The 21,883-nt window shown below is 30.0% G+C and overlaps 3 protein-coding genes across 3 annotated transcripts; 2 read left to right on the forward strand and 1 right to left on the reverse strand.

The window, feature by feature from the left end:
• Positions 1 to 118: 118 nt before the first annotated feature.
• LOC118646106 lies at positions 119 to 1,346 on the forward strand. The gene is made up of 3 exons (XM_036288400.1): positions 119 to 182; positions 497 to 526; positions 803 to 1,346. The coding sequence occupies exons 1-3, from the start codon at positions 126 to 128 to the stop codon at positions 1,298 to 1,300; spliced, it is 585 nt and encodes a 194-aa protein (XP_036144293.1). The 5' UTR covers positions 119 to 125; the 3' UTR covers positions 1,301 to 1,346.
• A 2,618-nt stretch (positions 1,347 to 3,964) lies between these two features.
• LOC105832785 (probable myosin light chain kinase DDB_G0284661) lies at positions 3,965 to 5,139 on the forward strand. Its single transcript, XM_036288401.1, has 3 exons — positions 3,965 to 4,067; positions 4,312 to 4,503; positions 4,765 to 5,139. Exons 1-3 carry the CDS (start codon positions 4,032 to 4,034, stop codon positions 5,047 to 5,049), a joined length of 513 nt encoding a protein of 170 aa, XP_036144294.1. The 5' UTR covers positions 3,965 to 4,031; the 3' UTR covers positions 5,050 to 5,139.
• A 4,464-nt stretch (positions 5,140 to 9,603) lies between these two features.
• LOC118646207 lies at positions 9,604 to 19,101 on the reverse strand. Its single transcript, XM_036288594.1, has 3 exons — positions 18,889 to 19,101; positions 17,959 to 18,367; positions 9,604 to 12,208 (listed from the first exon to the last, which is right to left on the reverse strand). The coding sequence occupies exons 2-3, from the start codon at positions 18,221 to 18,223 to the stop codon at positions 10,242 to 10,244; spliced, it is 2,232 nt and encodes a 743-aa protein (XP_036144487.1). The 5' UTR covers positions 18,224 to 18,367; positions 18,889 to 19,101; the 3' UTR covers positions 9,604 to 10,241.
• Positions 19,102 to 21,883: the final 2,782 nt, after the last annotated feature.

Below are 21,883 nucleotides of genomic sequence, written 5' to 3' on the forward strand. Positions count from 1 at the left end.
GAGCCGTTACATTGCATAGAGAATTCTGCGGTACGATTATCGTATATAAAAAGTCGGTTTATAATATATGCATTCACCGTGCCGAGACGCATCGAGCTGACAATTACGTCCACGACAATTACGTTATGTCAGTAACGTGCGTGACAATATTGTGGGCCACTTTAGTGGTTGCTAGTGCCAAAGTAAGGAGGAGAGAAACAAGCAATTAATTGCGACGGCATTAAAAATATAGTAAAACAAGTTCTCATTAAAAGGAGCTTTAATAAAGTCTTATTATAAATTACTTCTATATGAAATAATACTTTTCTCATGTTTAATATGTTTTATCTTAATGATTTTTTAAATGTATATATAATAACAGAATTGTTATATACATATAATTAACAATCTGTATATTTCTAATTTTAAAGCGTAAAAAGTTATATATTTTTAAACAATACAACGCTCGCAAGTTGTAAATTTAATGATGCTGTAATTTACATGTAAATCTTTTCAGACGCATCTTTCGAAGTCCTCATCCAAAGAGGTAAGAAAAAAATAAAAGAAGTAATTTTTATGGCAATTATTTAAGAATATTACACATAACAGTTTCAATAAATAAAATAATTCCAAAATGTTGCTATGTAATAACATGACATTGTTGTAATCTTATACACTTATTTTACACAATTGTAGTTAATTCTCGTTGTAATACAGAGCAATTAATGCTATTTGATATAAAAGCTACGATACCGCGACTTTGCTTATTATTTTATACGATGTCACTGGTGGCTGTTATTTACGTTTAAAATTGAACTTATAGAAAAACTCAGGAAATACGATAATCGAGAACAAGAACGTGAACGTCATCGTGAACGTGAACGCACAGGAATTAGCTCTAGAGTTGTGGAAGATAATAGAGTCTCGGTTGAACAACTGTACTAATCATACCAGCAGCTCAAACAGCATCGTGGAGGATCTTAAGGAGGCTATAACGCCCTTAGTGTCACCTAACAGAAGGAGCAGTACACCATCCGCTTTCCAAGTGGCGAGTCAGCTCGATAGTATTACTCGACGAGCGCTCATCAGAAACATGCCAAACATTAATATGTTAGACGAAGAGATCATGGCGAGAGACATCGTAGCCGACATGATGGCCTCTATGAAGATCTTTCTGTCGAAACAAGCCGCCAAGAAAGGCCCCAGTAGAAGGATGATGCATCGTCCTGCCGCGACGACAATGTATGACAATAAGGAAGATAATTATGTGAATATCAGAATTAAGATTAATCGAAAGGACATTTTTAATGCTTTTCATTAGTTTTATGTCACATTGAAATAAATAAATAAATAATTATTTAAAATAACTTTTTTATAATTATTGGCACCAAATCTATTTCGAATTAGTCGTTAATTTTTAATCAAGGCTATTTCCAAGATACAATGTAACACAGTGTTCAGCATAAACTGTGACACAGTGTTACAATGTTTGACATGCAGGTAAAAACCTGGGTGTAAAATATGTTAGTGTTATCAATTTCTGAAGAAATTTTATTTTTGACGTAAAATGATATTAATGTAATAATTTATAATATTAATTTTAATAACAATACTTTCTTGATACTTATTTGTGTGATACTTGATCAATATTATTATTTCATATTGCTAACTAAATCTAAAGTTTTAATTGTTCTAACAAGAACGTTACACAGTAAAACACAGTGTAATGTTAGTGTGTCCTAGCTGGAAAACGATCTAAAGTTTCAGAGAAAGTAAATGCTTAATATATTGTACTTTTTTTTGTTTTTTTAAAAATATTATTCTTTTAATCATTATATGCGCACTTCATTTGTGTGTTTTATTTACAATTAGTTCGTGTAGTTTATTTTAATTTTGCGTTTGATATCTTTGTTAAGACAATACTTTTATTTAAAAAACTAAAATTAAGAAGCCGCATAATAAATTAATAACTTTTTATGTGTAATATAACGTAATTGTTCCTAGTGATACTGATTAATGAAATTAATCCATTGACTAATTGATTTTTATTAACTGATAAAAATAGGACGCAGATTATAGATATCAGATCTTCTTTTTACTTGGATAGCTATGTCACTCTTATCTGAGTGAGTTATCTGACGCATGAGTTTTCGCAATAGCAAAAGAAAGGTACCGAATTCAGAACAGTTTTCTAAATTGGAACTCCTTTATTTCTCGAAAACATCTCATTATACGAATACCGATAGAAAGATGATCTGCTTAGTTAATTAAAGAAATAAAAACCTATATTTTATATATTTATATCGTTTTCTATATAATTTGCTAAAAACAAATTCGTTAAAAGTGAGAGTTATATTTGCACGATTTTGTCTCTTAGTCAAGCCTAATGGAATAACATTGAGTCTGTAGTAAATACATAATTTAGGTAAGATGTGTAAATCAATAAAATATAACATTAATATTTTGATTATATATGGATTCCAAATTAGGCGCCTATTTCGTCAGATACCCTTTTTGATATGTAAAAACATTAATTAATAAAAGAATACAAAACAGTATTATAAAAATTACTATATTACTTGATAAAAGATACTTTCTAATTTGTATTCATGTTTTCAACATTATTTTTCTAACTATTATTTAAGAAATATTGTCTAAAAACAAAGTAGTATTCCAAATGCAATGCCTCTCCCTCACCCATTCATAAGTTTATCAATGATTTCATTATTTAGTAAAAAATAAAATTATTAAATATTTAAGATATTAACCCTTTATTGGTAAAATTATTTCTACCAATTCAAATTAAAATATTTTTTGGTATAAATAGTTTTTGGGGTCACTGATTAGGAATCTGAAATTAAAATTGAACTGTTTTCAGACTCGGTACACAGGGGTGTCTCCTAATAATGTCAATATTTTTATTTTTGTAAAAGTTTTTTTAAAGTAGGTAGGGCATATATGTCCCACTGGCCGTTAAAGAGTTAAAGAAGCAATATAAATATAATTAAAATATAGAAAACAAGAAAAAATCTTAAAATAATACATTTGTGCTTTGAAATATAAATTATTCATTTTTTTCTTACATCTGTTTTAATTAGAAGAAAACTTATTATTTTTATTTATGACTTACAATTTAATATATTCTACCAAAAGTTGTATGTTTATATTACACATATAAGAAATAATATATGCAATAAACATTTTTTATATATTTTAATTTTTTAATTATTTATTCTTTATATGTTACTCTATATTATTTCATAAACTTCTCCGAGCAATATACTTTTCGATTTTGAAGAGCTGGTATCAAAATAACAAAAAAGAAAATATATTTTTTAATAAAATATTTTATTATTTAATATTACTAGAATATAACTATTTACTAGAATATATAATTATTTTATGAAATACTTAACTTTCTTTAATGTCACAGAAATGATAGATTTGTTGATTTTTAAGATTAATTGTATTTGACGTACTAAAATCCGCGTTTGACTCACATAACCCTTTTTTTGTTATGCCTTTCTTTTTGTTTAACTCTTTTGATGGCAAAAAAAATTAGTACACTAAATTAAATATAATCTTTTTAATTTATTTACTCTTTTTCAGCAAATAATAAATAATGCTGGTAACATTTACTTTTTTATAATTATTTTTCTATTTTTGTTAAAAATTCTAGTAATTAAATAAATACTAAACAAGAGAAAAAGTTTTAATCCTTACTTTAATTATAGCCGATTTGAATCAATATGTATTTCTTACGTATAATTTATGATCGACCTCCAAAACTCTAAGTCGTTTTATAGTTAGCATTTTATAGTGTCAATTGGTGATGTCGTAAAGGGTAAATTAAATTAGCACGTTTATTCATGTGAACAATAACACTCCGTGTAATCATTATGTGGTTCAAAGAATTAGCATTGTTTTATTACGCTCCATAGAAATTCGCAAACGACTTTCAATTTTATAGTGACCGTGAGCTCTTCTATATGAACGCTGAATAACAGACGATCGATAGTAGGAATCGAGGTAAACCTCCGACATCGACAATCATGTCTTTTATTACACGTCTACTATTCGGCTGCTTGGTAAGTAAATTATTTTCTAGTACAATAGTTGTTGAATACAATATTATTAAAAGTTTTTAGGTATACATATTAAATATATGTAACACTCTATAACATTGTTTCTCATGCATAAGTCATGATCTTAAAAAATTATTTTATTTAGATTAATTTTGTATTTTAAAAGAAGAAAAGAAAAAAATTTTTTAATATAAAATATGAGTATTTTATGTGATCTAATTTAATTTAATTCTTTTATTTTTATAAGGTCTTGGCCATTTCATCACAATATGCTGACGCGGAAGATAATCCTCTCTTGGAAAACATTAAAGCATCCTTGCAACGTCTCGAGGGTATAGTTTCTAAGCAAGCAGAACGACCTACATTGACATGTTTTGTGCCAGTCGAAAAACTATCTAACCTATTTTCAGAACAACAAATATCTAATAACGAAGACCAGGTATTACATCATACAATATAAAAAGTACAAACAAATTATACATAAAAGAAATCTTATTTTTCAATCAGTTATAACACTGTTTTTTTTCTTATAACATGTATGTATATTAATGTGTGTGTGTGTTCAGAAAATATAAATTTTTAATTTATATTATTAGCATATAAAGTTTAAGGTTTATTAACTTTTATGCAGATTTATCTGTATAAAAATTATTGTCAAATTATTCAAAATACTAACAAACTTGAATTTAATTTATTGCAGGCCAAATCTATTGGGATAAGTCCTAAAGCATTGGATTCTTATAATGATATTCACCAGCCTTCAGTGCCAAAAAGACATAAAAAGAAAAGTAGAAGCCTCAATGACAATACAAACGCTAATGTTAATGAGAACGTAAACAAGAATGTTAACGCTAATCGATATCATAGACGTTCTCTCGACCCTCACTTCTCTAATGCCAATCAAAATATTAATAAAAATGTTAACTCGAATAGCAACGTAAATAGAGATATATTTGACTTCAGTGATGAATATGAGGAAGTTTAAATATAAACGCACTTCAGTTACGCAAAAAGATTGTTAAATATGTCTAAGTTTGTTGCATCTATTATTGTAATTATCTAAAATTTATCGCAATAAAATAAATAATACACAGAACTAAATTGCTTGCAACTGTTATATTAAAAAAATTAAAAGTATATACTTCAAATTATATTATCCACAACCATTTTATGTTATGTTAAATAATTAATCTGTCAGGAGAATTTCTGGTAATTATTTACAATTGGTACTTTTCCGAATTTTGATATTTTTTCATAACTTTCTTGGTAAACAGCTTTGTTGTGACTTCGACAACGATAATCAATCGGGGGAGCCCGAAAAATATGTAACCTACTAATTTTTATGGCCATTTTTTCGAAATAATTTGGTAATTATTTACATTAGCAATTCCTCACCGATTTTGATGACCTTCAAATATATTGTCAAGGCCATCATTCTGAACAACTTTTCCCTATACATGTTACCGCCGCTCGGTCTTAGTTTTTGAGTTATACACAAAAAATTATTAAAACAAAAGTTTAATAAATACCATATATATGTTATGGTCAAATTCCGTGGCGCGGGCGTTCTTAGGATTGACTGGTCATCTCGTTTAGCGTGGAAAGTCGCAAACCCATGTGGTGCAGTGAATGCTTTGCGCACGCACGCACGCACGCACGCACACACACACACACACACACACACACACACACACACACACACACACACACACACACACACACACACACACACACACACACACACACACACGGGGGGGGGGGTGCAAGGGGCATGGATTGCCCATATACATTGCAAGCAAAGTAAAGTCCACATAGGTTAACGACTTAGACGGGGTGGGTGCGGGAGGGGGGCCAAAGGCCCCCCTTGCACCCCCCCGTGTGTGTGTGTGTGTGTGTGTATGTGTGTGTGTGTGTGTGTGCGCGCAAAGCATTCACTCAATTCACTGCACCACATGGGTTTGCGACTTTCCACGCTGTATGTTTCCAATGTTTTTACATTAACCAAATAGTGACTTTAAAATGTTTGGGTTAGGTTAGGAAAAATTACGGGGAGGGAGTGCAGGGGGAGGGGCGGAGCCCCTCCTCCGCCCATGCGTTCTTTGCTGTACCAGACTGGGGTAGAAGTCGCTACAATCGTTTGTTTCCACATTGTTCTGCCGGTAGGACTGCTTAAACAGAATTTTTTCGAAGAAGAGCGAGGGATAGTACGCGACAAACAAAATCATAACATTGTCTATGATCGAAGACCCCCCCTTGCCCCCCCCCCGTATGTGTATCGTTATACGAATACGTTGAACATACAAAAATTATTTCGAAAAAATAGCCAAAAAAATTAGTAAGTTACATATTTTTTGGGCTCCCCCGATTGATTTTATCGTTGTCGGAGTCACAACAAAGCTGTTTACCAAGAAAGTTATGAAAAAATATCAAAATTCAGAAAAGTACCAATTGTAAATAATTACCGAATTTCTTTATCATTGAGTTTGAATTGAATTGTTTAACTTGTTTTGCTAGTATAATTTTTATTTTATATTTTATAGAGTGCACTTGTTAATTTATTTGTGTAAAAATCATTATTTAACATTTTCAATTTTAGCATTTATTTGTTACTGTAAGCCAATTTATATAGCATAGAAAAATTGCACAAATATTGTAAAATATTTTGCACACGTTAATTTAAATAAATTAAAACTTAATTGTGCATAATAAATCTATTAAAAATAATCGATCGTATGCAGTATATAAAGTAAAGTCAAAGCCGCTTTAAATAATTGTTACTTTATTAAACAAATTAATATATTAAAGATAAATTCAATTATGCTTAGTGAGAGATTAAAAAAGTAACAATATTATATGAAAACTTGTTAAATACTTTAAGTATCTCTATTAACTTTTTTGTCTTATAATATCCAGTGAGACTTGTGATTAAGAAATACCGATTATGAACTAAGAATGACAAACACCAGTCAGATGGTACGACCAAATATGTAAAAAACACAAGATAGACTTGTTAAAAATTCTTTTAGATTGTTATTGAAAACAAATTGTTAATAAAATTATAATCTACAAGTTTTCAAAAATCTTTTTTATTCTGTCTTTTTTTTATATACAGTATAAAAGTATAAAAAAGATGTATATATATATAATAAATTAACGCTCTTACCATATTGTAACTAATAACTATCTATTTATACGTAATTGTAAAATATTTATTTTTATATTTTAATATATTTTTTTTATTTCTCTTTTTACTTCTTTTAAAAATTAAATCATTTAAAATTAACTAAGATTAAAAGTTATTAACTTTTTAACATTATTATTAACTTTCAACTTTTTAACCACCCAATCCTAAAAATATCTACGTGGTATTGCTAGGTGTACATAAAAGTCGTTTTGTAGGTAGTAACATCTACGCGTTCTAGATAAACTCAACATCACTGAAACAACTTGGTTCGCATAAATCATAGACGATGTGAATTCATAACGATTTACGGCGGTCATTTTATTTATTGCTTCGTCATTTGTTGACGTATGAATTTGTGAATTTTAAAGTAGCGCTGAATCGTAACTCAGAAGTTACGGGACAATTGGTTTTTAGAGGCATGCTCTTAATATATTCGGCGACATCCTGAATTCCTAATTTACTAGCTCCTTCGTTTCCTACCACACGTGTTTTACTTCACAACGATGTTGCGCGCTGATTTATATCTAAGCTATACAATGCATTAAAAGTTACAAATAGTTTGAATGAATAATATGATACTTTCTATACAGTAAAAAGAATACGTAAAATTACATAAATATTACATATATTTGATGCATTAAAATCTGCGCATGACTCACATAACCCTTTCTTTGTTATGTTCTTGTTTCCGTTTATTTAAACGAATAAAATGTATGTGTCAACATATTACACAAAGCAAAGCATTCTTGTTTTCAGGTTATTTTTATTTTTGAAATGTTAAATTTTTTAATAAAATTACGTAAAATTACGTTCTGTTGTGGGTGTGATGCACTCAGCCCAAGAATGTCGCAAGCGATAAAAGTGTCAAGTGACACCTCGCGCGTGCAACTTCGCCCGGCTTGCATACCGGCCGTCGCACCGGGCAATGCACCCGGTTGCCTAACAAACAAAAAAATCTCCTCATTTTGAGTGAAATCTGCGTATTCCTGGCAGCAATTCCTGGCTAAGCAAGTACATTAACCGAAGGCCAGTTACTGCAGAAGTACCCTTCCCGGTTATACCCTGGTGAAAATGTAAAAGGGAGAATAAGAGTGTAAGTCGAATGTAAAGAGAGAGTAACAATGAAATGTACAAGAAGCGTTAACACTTTCTTTACATTTCCTTTACATTTCATTGTTTCAATTTACGCTTCTTAGAAGGTTTATTAACGCTTCTAATATTTTTCCTTTACATTCGACTTACGCTCCGATTTTACATTTTCACCAGGGTACGCCAAAAATTGGTGTATATGTATGTACAATAAAAACTAATGTAAAGATAACGAGCGGGCTTACTTGTGTATCATACAGCGATGAACGTATGTCGCTTGACATTGCGTCTTTGTCACGGGTTTATTAAGTAACAAATTAGTATAACTTATTTGAAAGAATATATATCGTGTTAAAATCACTATCGGCTTTATCTTCCACCTGTTCTCGAGGAGTTACGGCAGCGATCCGCAATACTGTGTCCCGAAACCCACGGAGCACAATAGTTTGATAGACATAATTGGTTTGTATAAAGAATTTTATGTATAGTTTTAATTTTCCTTAGAAAAATATAATTTTATTTATTATATATCAATAAATTGTGGATTGCCTATTGGTCTGCATAAGGTTTAGCGATAAATATAATTTTTATACTAAATTAATTTTTTTAGCTTTATTTTAAACTGCGCGCTAAAAAGTTTCGTCAGACTTGAAACACAACGTCTTTTTCGATGCACTGATGCAAACAACAAATGAAAGTAAAATAAACATATTTTTTCTTATTCTAACTTACTGCAGTTACAAAGTAACAACTTGTTGGCGCGCAGTTAAGATAAAGAAATTTAATATAATAGAAAAATTACATTCATTACTAAGATCCAATGCAAACCGATAGGCGATCCACAATTCATTGATATGTTTAAACATACATTAGTTGATATAATTATTGTACTAATATTGTTTATTCATTATAATATTTTGATATAATATTACAATTTAGAATTAAAATTTTTACCCGTTGTTTTATTAAAACTGTTATATTGTGATCTTTAGATGATTGTTATGTAAATTATGTAAAATATTATAATAAAAATATTACATTTACTAAAATTTAAACATTTAATTATTAAAAAAAGATTAAATTGTATAAGAAATGTTATTATTGTTTCACACATAAGTCAAAACGATTGAATGCAACGGATGAAAGAGAGAAAAAGTCGGAATGATAAGACTGTATGGATGTGCGGTCGGAGAAATCGCGTACGGACGAGAGGCAGAGATAACGAGAAAAATACGTAAAAAAGCAATTATAAAAATTTATACATAATTTTGTAATTAGTGTCCTTTATTATTCTCTTAGTGACAAAATGATGTGATCTTTTCTCTCACTCAGCTGTTCCCAATTTTATTGCTTGTTTTATTAATGCATCTTATTTCTTTCATATTTTATAATTAATCAGTTTTATAATTAATATATTAGATTCATTATTAAACAATTTATACTCGACGTTTTTTTGTGCAATTTATGCGTTTGTTTGTATTGTGACGGTAGTTATAGAGGTAAGGCTAGAAGTAAGATTGTACAGATAAAAAAGTTTCTCAATATGTCTTCTTATCTTACTTCTGACCCGTGTTATTTTTTATAATGGTTTTTTAGTGATAAATCAGTATTATTCTACAAAATTAGACGGTCTCTTTCTTATTGTTAGTACCTGTTTGACCACATCAGGCTTGTAAAAAAAATGCTAATGCAATTTTATATTTATTTAAATACTTTATATTTTATATGAATTACATATGTATTTTTATATGTGCGTGTATTCTGACAGTTGCCGCGTGATATCATGTCCCCGCGCTTACAAATATCTCCTTTGCAATCCGCTCCCCATTTGGAGCTCCATAGTTAGAACTTCCCCTTATTTCTATTGTTTTAGGAGCAGTTTAAAAAGCAATATTAAAAGTAATTTAAGGAGCAGTTTTACGAGGAATTTTGGAAGTAAGTATACGAATATTTTTAGGAGTAGGTTTATGAGAAGTTGTAGGAGGAATTTTATGAACAGTTTCAGAAGTAGTTACATGACCAGTTTTACGAATAGTTCCAGTAGCAGTTTTAAGAGCAATTTCAGGAGGAGTTTTAGAAAGAGTTTTAGATGTAGTTGGAGAAGCAGTTTTACGAGTAGTTTTAGGAATAGTTCCAGTAGCAGTTTTAAGAGTAATTTTAGGGGGAGTTATAGAAGTAGATTTAGATGTAAATGGAGAAGCAGTTTTACGAATAGTTTTATGAATAGTTCCAGCAGCAGTTTTAAGAGCAATTTTAGGAGGAGTTTTAGAAGCAGGTTTTGATGATGTAGTTGGAGAGGCAGTTTTAGGAGCAGTTTTACGAATTTTAGGAATAGCTCCAGTAGCACGTTTAGGAGGAGCTTGAGAAGCAGGTTTAGATGTAGTTGCAGAGGCCGTTTCAGGAGCAGCTTGAGCTCCTTCTTGTTCTTTTTCCAATATTGGGTAAATAGTTATTACAAAAGGCTTTGCACTCTTGTTCTCTTTTTCATCTTTATGACGTCCTAAAATTACGACGACAAGATTGATTTCTAATTCATCTTTTAGTCTTCTTCCATTATGCCATATGCTTCCTTTAGGAAATCGGTTATCATCAGATTCATGTAAATCTGAAGCTGGTACGTTGATTTCTACACTGAATTTTTTGTTAAGAAGAACTAGTCCTGCTTGACCCTCTGGTAATAGCAATGCTCTATGAAGAACATAGTCTTGTTCTTCTTCTGTCCGAAAAGCACTTTTTTCTTGACATCTATTTTTCCTAGTATAAGCTTCGACACCATCGACACCATAATTTCTTCTTCTTACAACATGCCTGCTTCTAGCATGGCCTCTTCTAAAATCTTCATCTTTCGGGTTCTTAGGATCATCTGCGCATACGTAGCCCTCTGAATTATCCAGAATTTGTCTAGCGTCTTCTATCGTGTTGGATGGTGTGTATCTTTTTGAGTATCCATCTTTTGTGAGAATTTCATTAAGTTCTTCAAATATAGATGAAAGGACAAATTTTTGTTTAGTTAGTTCTTGTATATAATCACGGTATTCAAGTAATATCGTTTGACATCTTTTTCTTCTGGTTTTATAGAATGGGGCAATGAAAACTATATGAGGCTTTGCATTTTTTTCTTCTTGTTTATTTATATGATGTCTTAATTTTAACATAACACCTTCGATTTCTTCTGGCTCATGTCGCTTTTTTCCCACATACCAAAAGCTAGCTTTAGGAAATGGGACATTTTGTTCTTTTAATTCTGAAATAAGTATTTTTGCGCTTGATGTAGTGGAATTGTCAAGTTTATGTAATGCTTCTTGACCCGATTTTGATAGCAATGCCCTATGAAGGGCATAATCTTGGTCTTTTTCTGTCTGAAAAGCAAATTTTTCCGTACATTTATTTATCCTAGTATAAACTTCGACACCTCCATTTCTTCCTTTTTCAACATACACCTCTCTAGAATGACCTATTAGTCCAATTAGATTTTCCTTAACATCCTTAACACCTTCGCCTTCTACGTTCTCTGAATCTTCCAGAAGCTGTCTAGCGTCTTCTTCCTGACTGTGTGCTGGGTATCTTATTGAGTACTTTTCTTTTTCTGGGCTTTTTATTGGACTTTCTTTTCTGGAACTTTTTTTCGGACTTTCAGGTTTGTGTCCGTTTACTCCGCCAATCATAAGAAATACTCCTGCATTCCCCTTCCATTGAATTTTGTCTAACCATTTGACCAAATTCTGAAAATTGTCCTTTAGTTTTAACACAGTCCACTTACGAAGTTTTAATGGATCTTGCCCGATTTGAGAACCAATCACCGAAAAAAGGCAGCTGTTTAAATCAATAGTGACGTTGTCGGGATCTTTGCTACCTCTTAGGGTCCAGTGACCTAGAAAAGAATTTAGAAAAATTTAGATAGAAATTAAAATCTATTCAAGACTTTTATGTAAAATGTCGACTTAAAAATATTTAATAAAGAGTAATTCTTTATTCCCAACTATGCTTCTTTTACCGATTACTTTGACGTGAGACGTTATTTACAAGGCTGCCGATTCATCAACACGTTTATTAGTAGAGTAAAAAAATTCCGAAATTTGTGCAGTACAAAAAGATTGTAACGTGCAGAGTAAGTACAATAATTACATATATATTTTTCGCATTTTTTGCCGCACGTCATTCTTATCCTATCCACGCGTATTCTTAAAAAAAAGTGAGGTATTCTTAAGAATTGTCGGTCGCGTAAATAATACGTATTTTGTTCAAAATCTGTTGTAAGGAATAATTAAAGTGCTAAATAGTTTGTTATTAATATTTTGCTATACTTATTTGGAAACAAAAATGTGTTGGAAACTGTCGTTTTCTTTATTCATTCGATGGTTAAGATGAGATAAGCTAATATTGATTGTTTGATATCATTGAATTAAAATAAAATGATTATTTTCATGATTTCCCAGCAAACCAACACATAACTAATACATAACCGAAGGAGCGCATAGAAAGAACAGTGTTATGTAACATTGTTATGTGGATGTGATGTAAATGTTATATAATTTTGAGGGCTAGAAAGAAACAAAATTGTAATTCTTATTTGTCGTATATATGGTTATTAAATAATATGGTTATTAACTCATAACGGTTATTAAAAACGTAATCTTGTAAAACCGTGAAAAATTTTTTGTTTATGAAATTTTTTGTCACTTTAAATAATATTCCCAGCAAACACAGTAATATAACATATACATTTCATATGCATAATATTAAGAGTATCATGAGGTAACGCGTTATGTAGCGAGTAACATACATGTACGTATAAAGCTTTCAGTATGGGTTTAATTATATTGTTATGGTTTTGTGCTTCGAAAATACATAGGAAAAAGAACAAAAGGCAAAAATCATATATGAGCGCTCACTGAGTCTACAATATCGTTTTTGCCTTTAGATCTCCACAGCCGCGGCTGGGTACCAAATCCTTAAATTTTTCATTGTATGTAATTCGAAATCTACATATCTTATATATATTTGAAACATGTATATATTACATCGCTGTATTAGCACATTTACATATCATATACATAATATTTAAAGCATTCTGTTACTTATCTTAAATAGATCAGAGATATAATTTTGTTGCTGACATTCTGTAGTACATGTAACGTACATGTATGTTACACGCTACATAACGCGTTACCTCGTGATACTTGATATTATGTATATGAGATATATATGTTACATTAGTGTAGTTGCTGGGTTCTTTCTAAATATTACTCTCATGTTAATAACCGAAAAGTGCGCAATCTTGTGTAAGGTACGCGCATAGCATCATGTATGGCTACGTGTACAAAAGTTTTGTTTGCGTCACTTAGCAAAATGTTTAAAATATTTCTGAAAAGTTCTATAAACAATACAACCTTTGTTTCCAATGGAATGGAGTAAAATTTGTCATTAAGTTTGTAAGAAGGAGTAGAATGAGTTTGTGCGAAATTAAGCGACAAAAAGGTATGCGTATACAGAAAATAAGAAAGGAGATAAAATGAGAAAGGAGTAAATGGAAAGAATAAAAAAAAGTTAAGGACAGACTGTGGAGAAGTTAAATAGACAGGTGTAGAAGTTAGGTTGATGTGGGAAGTGCAGTAGACGATTGAAAAAGCGGAGAAAGAGAAGACCTTAGACCACACAGCAAACACAGTGCCATATACATATATCTCATATATATACCCATACAGCACAAAAGCTTGCAGCAACATTGCTGCAACGTTGCAACATTGCATATTGCGATGTAATGTTTCAGAGATATTGCAAAGACATTATTTTACAATATTGCTTCAGCAATGATGCAGCAACATTTTAAAATATTATTAAAATAGTGAAAATAGATAAAATTAATATTTAATACAGTTTGAATAAATTAATATATTACAGTAACTTTTCAAAAATAATGTAAAAGTGATCGTTCTATATTATTTAAAATTTTTTATCTATAGAGATACATGCATTCTGGAGTAGTTTTAATTTGTGTGTAAAACTATTATTATGTAGATTTGTGTATAACAGAGTACAAGGTTATTCAAAATTATTTTAAATAACTGTATTTTTTAATTTAACAAATACAGAGTGATTATAGTGACATTAACCAAACGATCATCCAATTAATTCATTCGGTTTTAAATAACTATATTTTGAATTTAACAACAGAGTGATTACGTCAACTAAAAGATAAATTTTGTAAGTTTTGTCTCTCATCTTATAATGTACTTATATAAGATAAAAGACAAAACTTGCAAAGTTTATTTTTTGGTTGAAGTTTCACTAATCACTCTGTATTTGTTAAATTCAAAATAGTTATTTAAAATCAGATGAATTATTTTGAATAATCTTTTTCTAAATAATATTGCATACATATTTTACTGCAATATTGCTACAATATTACGTAACAATATTTCTAAAAGCGGACATTTTACCATTGCTGCAATCTTGCAGCAACCTTGCAGCAACATTTTACAACGTTTATGCAATCTTGCAATCTTGCGTTGAAATGTTGCCACAATGTTGCTGCAATCTTTCTGTGCTGTATGGGTAATATCAAGTATCCCATACAGCACAGAAAGATTGCAGCAACATTGTGGCAACATTGCAACGCAAGATTGCAAGATTGCATAAACGTTGTAAAATGTTGCTGCAAGGTTGCTGCAAGATTGCAGCAATGGTAAAATGTCCGCTTTTAGAAGATGTCCGCTCTGTTGTTAAATTCAAAATATAGTTATTTAAAACCGAATGAATTAATTGGATGATCGTTTGGTTAATGTCACTATAATCACTCTGTATTTGTTAAATTAAAAAATACAGTTATTTAAAATAATTTTGAATAACCTTGTACTATGTTATACACAAATCTACATAATAATAGTTTTACACACAAATTAAAACTACTCCAGAATGCATGTATCTCTATAAATAAAAAATTTTAAATAATATAGAACGATCACCTTTACTTTATTTTTGAAAAGTTACTGTAATATATTTATTCAAACTGTATTGAATATTAATTTTATCTATTTTCACTATTTTAATAATATTTTAAAATGTTGCTGCATCATTGCTGAAGTAATATTGTAAAATAATGTCTTTGCAATATCTCTGAAACATTACATCGCAATATGCAATGTTGCAACGTTGCAGCAATGTTGCTGCAAGCTTTTGTGCTGTATGGGATCATACATATACGTTACATATACTACAGAATGTCAGCAACAAAATTATATCTCTGATGCATTTAAGATATGTAACAGAATGCTTTAAATATTATATTTATGATATGTAAATGTGCTAATACAGCGATGTAATATATATGTTTCAAATATGTTGAACCCTGCATAAAATATTTTATTTAAAAATAGTGTTCCGCATTCACAAGATTTTGTTGGGAATTCTGCTTTGCACAAATCTCGGATTGGATCGTGGCAAATACGTATAAGTGCAATATTGAAAATAGAACCATAAAATCTTGTATGCCTTTGAATCTGATAATAATTAGCAGAAGAAGTGAATCTTTTTTAATGCAAAGGTTCGCATTTATTTGAATGCTTATTGCAATTGAATACGAAAAATGCAATTAAATAACTCTTAAATATTTAACTTTTGAATTCTTCACATTCAATCGCAATAAGAAGCATTCAAATATCTTTTGTATATCTTCTGAATTCTTCTAAATTCTGCTTTTTGACAAAATGTCAATATTTTTCAATATTTTTTAATCCGACGTTTTATGCAGGGAAGATGTGTAATCTTTGAGTTACATGCAATGCTGCCAGATTTGATGATTCGGTACCGAACCGCGGCTGCGGAGAGGAAAAAGATCTATAGGCAAAAACGATATTGCAGACTCATTGAGCGCTCATATATGATTCTTACTTTTGTTTTTTTTTCCTCCACACCTGTGACTCAGTGTCGAATCCTCAAATTTGTCAATACTGATTACATGTACATTTTAAATACGTAATAAGTAATGTTTATTTAATATTAATTTATGTTTATTTATTTAAGTTTAACTTATAGATTTCTGTGTGTGCGTGTGTACATTATTAAGTTAATTTTCTATCTTTAAGAAGATGCTGGAGTTGTCTGTTTTATTGATTAAACACTAATTATTTTTTTTGTACACTTGGCTTTTAATTGATTTCATAGAATTGTAAATCCTTTTCCAGAATTAAAGTATAGACAATAATAAACCCTGCTAGATAAAATTGTCTTTAAAAACCAAAAAAAAATTAGAAAATTATACTTTTGTCGTCTCGTAATTTTCACCCGCAGTACTGAGTTTTAAAGACGCTTTACGTATAAAATAACTGTTATGCAAGGTTGTCATTATAGAAAAAAATAATGTGCTTTCAAAACAGCTTCTGATATAAGAAAAAATGTCCATGAAAATTTCATGTGTGTGTGAGTGCGGATTTGGAAGAAGTCGATAAGTAGTGTAATATGAAAAAAATTCCTTTTGTTCTCAATATAAAATCTAATTCATAGATTGATATTAATATGTGTATTTTAATTCTGGAAAAAAATTTCCAAATTTAATATAAAAATGAAATATATACGAAATCTCATTAATAATGTGCATGAATGACTCTACATTATGGACCTCGATCAAGTTTGAGAGGTAGTCCAGCATCTCCTTAATTGCTTTAAATTTTAATGTTAAAATTTAATTACTTTTTTCCATATTGTTGGTTGAGTATTATTATTCAATTTTTAGTAATTTTAATGTTTCTATAATTTATTTAAAGAAAATTTGCGTAAACATCATTTAACAGTAATGTGTATATATATATATATATATATATATATATATATATATAATCTTTGTAAACATAAATTTGAAATACAGCATATCCTTGATTGTGGATATAACACGAATGTAAACCAAAAATAGCGTATTATTCTCTCAAAAAGTGGATATGGCTACGTAATTCTAGGGTGTGCAATATATGCAAATAAGGTGAAACATTGCGCACAGTGGCAGGAAGAACCAATAAAAAATTAAAATCAAAATTTACACTAAATTCTAACATAATATTGATAAAACAAAACATACACATACATAAAGAAACCTACACAAAAAAAACATATACATACACAATTTGGAGCAAGTCACCGATTGGTTTGCAATTAATTTGAACGAATGCGCATCCACGGGAATGTTTCACCTCATATCTTTACAGTTTTTACATCATGCGTAGTTCTACGTAGTGTAAGAAAAATGGATGTGATGGCGCTGCGAATTAGCACGATTTTCTTAATCATTAAATCGCTCTCATTTTTTAGTTCAGTTTGCAACATTGCTGCAACGTGGTTACTAATGTTTTGTGTTGTATGGGACTTAATTGGTGACTGATTTTGGATAATAAATTAGTATAAATTTTGTCTTTTTCCAAAATAACCAAACGTTTCTTAATAGCTTAAAAATATGTTTATGAATATTTAGGAAATTTTCTAATCACTATAATGTTTATGAATATTTAGAGATTTTCTAAATCACTATAAATAAATTAACATTTAGAAATTTTAAATTAAAATTATTTTTAATTCAATCATAAAATTTTATAAATTAAAATAATTTTACTTATCTTTTATTTAATAACTTACCAATTTGTTCCGAATTATTTGCATGATATTCAATATCTATAGACTGTCCCAATTTTTTTCTACCGATGATCTTGTATAAACTACCATTAGCATTCCATACATTAATGGGTCTTTTAAGTATGTTACTCAGAATAGCAATGTGTATTAAACTAGCTGGTCCATAGTTTTCCAAATCTTGTATAATGTCTTTTACATATTTAATTTTGTGCATTTTGTCCTTATTTTTATAATTAGGATGATTACTGATTAATTGAGTTTTATGCATTTCTATATTGCCTTTTCTTAACTTTGTTAGTTATTTTTAATAATTTAATATTAAAATTTAAAGAATTATTTTTTTATTATAGATTTATAGTTTTTTCAGTTTTAATGTTTATTTCGTCATCGTTAAGTGTCAGCTTCTATATATCTAGAATAAATAATATAAAATGTTATTTTATAAACATTTAAAATTTTTTCTAAACATCTTGAAAAAATCTAAAATCTTGAAAGAAATGCAGAAATATAGATAAAGTATATAAATATAAATATTAAAAAATAAGGCATTACAATAATAAAAAAATAGTTTTAAAAAAAAGCTATCAGAGTAAAAAAGGGTTGTGTTATCAAAAATGTCTATTATTTTTAAATGAATCTTTGATTACGAAATTAAAGTTTTTGTAGTAAAATACAATTATTTCTTATAATATTAATAGAACAATTTTGTATCACTAGTTTTGGTGCAATGGATTCATCCATGATTTACGTTGTTAAAATTTGTTGTTAATAGTTTAAAATTTAGTATAATTTGGCTTTAAATGATCAATAATTTGAACAAAGGAAAAGAGAGAGAGAGAGAGAGAGAGAGAGAGAGAGAGAGGCGGACAGACATGCAAAATTAAAGTTACATTATAAAAATATAAAAAATCAAGATGATCTAAGTTAAAATACCTGGTCGCTAGCTTGTACAGAATGTATTATTTTATAATTTTAATAAAGGTTTGTATTAGTAGTAATATCCATTTTTTATTATAAAAAAAATTGATTTTTACTATAAATTTTGCTTATCCAGATGACATAATGAGATATCTAAGACAAATTTTGTTGCTTCATAATGGTTTCTGACGTTTGCTACATATATGGTTTATCGTTGCTCATTTTATAATCGATTTTTTACAACAAGTCGATATATTTAATATCAAGTTTTGTTAAGTTAAATTCCAAGTTTTTCACAGTTAAAATTTTATAATAAAGTTAAAATTAATTAATAATTAAATATTAATTAAAAGTAATATTTTAATTAATTAAAAGTAATTGTTTAATTATTTGATCATCAAGCCTGTTTATTATTAAATATTTTAATAAAAATTTATAATAAATAAATTTTGTACAAATATTTTAATAATTGGCGCATTTACTTTATATCATTATTTGTGTAGAAAAGGCAATAAAGCAATAGGACAGTAAGACAATTTACCTAATTAAATAATTCTTTTTTTAGGAGCGCACATACACACACACTTGGCGCCTTTTTTTACTTTTTTTTAAAAAAGGTAATTTTTATTTCACGACAGCGAGAGTTTGACTGACGTACGTAAAGTAAGCGGAAGTAGAAGAATGGGAGACGCGCGAATGCGACAGGCACAGTGGGACTCTCCAAATGAGAGGAGCCGTGTAAGAGTAGTTTACTGCTAAAAGTAGAAAACCAGCGACTCTAACATTTACACAATTAATGTAATGTATGTCGTAATACTATGCACATATGTTGCAATTAGTTTATAATCTCCTTCTACTTCTACACATCTTAGATAGGGCTGACGCCGACGTCGATAGAGTAATTTCGTTTTTGTTGCGCGTCCGAAAGAACGCGCGGTACATCATTATCGTACCCTGTACCTCGCGATTGTGCTGCGATACACAATTTAATCAAGCACTTCCTAAATCGCGCGAGTGTCCGCATCGTAAATAATTATCGCAATAAATATCTTCTTCCACGTACCACGTTTTTTTTATTTGGAAAGAAGGGAGGGTAATATTTACGATTTTATGTCAATTTACTAACAACTGTCGCCGCAGCCATCGCGCGCAAAGTTAGCACTGCGAGCCTTAGGTTAGCGAGAATTGTTAATTCTTAGTAACCAACCGGCCCTACATTAGCATTTGATTACAGTAGTTTCAATAATAACTCAGCATAGAAATGTGAGCATCAACGAGCACACGGCCGACGCGATGCACCGCGTCTACGAGCGATATTTAAAACGAAACTGATAACTTTTATTTCCCTATAACACGCGCCATTGTGCGTCGCAATAGATTTTATATCAAAGGTATAGAAATCGAGGAGTGCCAAAGTTTCATTAAGCGACAGTTCGTTACACTAGTAAGAAAAAGTTCGAAGATGGAAAGCAGCGTAAAAAGCGATGCAAATCGGGGTATTATATCACGAGAAGCAAACGTGCGAAGCGCGAACTGAAAAAGAAATACTGAAAATCCCTACGAGGACGTAACCCTTTCTTTGTTATGTTCTTGTTTCCGTTTATTTAAACAAATAAAATGTATGTGTCAACATATTACACAAAGCAAAGCATTCTTGTTTTCAGGTTATTTTTATTTTTGAAATGTTAAATTTTTTAATAAAATTACGTAAAATTACGTTCTGTTGTGGGTGTGATGCACTCAGCCCAAGAATGTCGCAAGCGATAAAAGTGTCAAGTGACACCTCGCGCGTGCAACTTCGCCCGGCTTGCATACCGGCCGTCGCACCGGGCAATGCACCCGGTTGCCTAACAAACAAAAAAATCTCATTTTGAGTGAAATCTGCGTATTCCTGGCAGCAATTCCTGGCTAAGCAAGTACATTAACCGAAGGCCAGTTACTGCAGAAGTACCCTTCCCGGTTATACCCTGGTGAAAATGTAAAAGGGAGAATAAGAGTGTAAGTCGAATGTAAAGAGAGAGTAACAATGAAATGTACAAGAAGCGTTAACACTTTCTTTACATTTCCTTTACATTTCATTGTTTCAATTTACGCTTCTTAGAAGGTTTATTAACGCTTCTAATATTTTTCCTTTACATTCGACTTACGCTCCGATTTTACATTTTCACCAGGGTACGCCAAAAATTGGTGTATATGTATGTACAATAAAAACTAATGTAAAGATAACGAGCGGGCTTACTTGTGTATCATACAGCGATGAACGTATGTCGCTTGACATTGCGTCTTTGTCACGGGTTTATTAAGTAACAAATTAGTATAACTTATTTGAAAGAATATATATCGTGTTAAAATCACTATCGGCTTTATCTTCCACCTGTTCTCGAGGAGTTACGGCAGCGATCCGCAATACTGTGTCCCGAAACCCACGGAGCACAATAGTTTGATAGACATAATTGGTTTGTATAAAGAATTTTATGTATAGTTTTAATTTTCCTTAGAAAAATATAATTTTATTTATTATATATCAATAAATTGTGGATTGCCTATTGGTCTGCATAAGGTTTAGCGATAAATATAATTTTTATACTAAATTAATTTTTTTAGCTTTATTTTAAACTGCGCGCTAAAAAGTTTCGTCAGACTTGAAACACAACGTCTTTTTCGATGCACTGATGCAAACAACAAATGAAAGTAAAATAAACATATTTTTTCTTATTCTAACTTACTGCAGTTACAAAGTAACAACTTGTTGGCGCGCAGTTAAGATAAAGAAATTTAATATAATAGAAAAATTACATTCATTACTAAGATCCAATGCAAACCGATAGGCGATCCACAATTCATTGATATGTTTAAACATACATTAGTTGATATAATTATTGTACTAATATTGTTTATTCATTATAATATTTTGATATAATATTACAATTTAGAATTAAAATTTTTACCCGTTGTTTTATTAAAACTGTTATATTGTGATCTTTAGATGATTGTTATGTAAATTATGTAA

Source organism: Monomorium pharaonis, chromosome 6 (assembly GCF_013373865.1).
Source record: "Monomorium pharaonis isolate MP-MQ-018 chromosome 6, ASM1337386v2, whole genome shotgun sequence".
In the NCBI taxonomy this organism is placed as follows: Eukaryota; Metazoa; Arthropoda; class Insecta; order Hymenoptera; family Formicidae; genus Monomorium; species Monomorium pharaonis.

What these genes read in the sequence shown, in the direction of transcription:
- LOC118646106 (XM_036288400.1), top strand. Translation starts at nt 126, where the DNA reads ATGTCAGTAACGTGCGTGACAATATTGTGGGCCACTTTAGTGGTTGCT. An exon ending in TAGTGGTTGCTAGTGCCAAA is followed by an intron (nt 183 to 496) that starts GTAAGGAGGAGA and finishes AAATCTTTTCAG; the next exon opens with ACGCATCTTTCGAAGTCCTC. An exon ending in CGAAGTCCTCATCCAAAGAG is followed by an intron (nt 527 to 802) that starts GTAAGAAAAAAA and finishes TTGAACTTATAG; the next exon opens with AAAAACTCAGGAAATACGAT.
- LOC105832785 (XM_036288401.1), top strand. Translation starts at nt 4,032, where the DNA reads ATGTCTTTTATTACACGTCTACTATTCGGCTGCTTG. An exon ending in GTCTACTATTCGGCTGCTTG is followed by an intron (nt 4,068 to 4,311) that starts GTAAGTAAATTA and finishes TATTTTTATAAG; the next exon opens with GTCTTGGCCATTTCATCACA. An exon ending in TATCTAATAACGAAGACCAG is followed by an intron (nt 4,504 to 4,764) that starts GTATTACATCAT and finishes AATTTATTGCAG; the next exon opens with GCCAAATCTATTGGGATAAG.
- LOC118646207 (XM_036288594.1), bottom strand. Translation starts at nt 18,223, where the DNA reads ATGCATAAAACTCAATTAATCAGTAATCATCCTAATTATAAAAATAAG. An exon ending in AAATAATTCGGAACAAATTG is followed by an intron (nt 12,209 to 17,958) that starts GTAAGTTATTAA and finishes ATTCTTTTCTAG; the next exon opens with GTCACTGGACCCTAAGAGGT.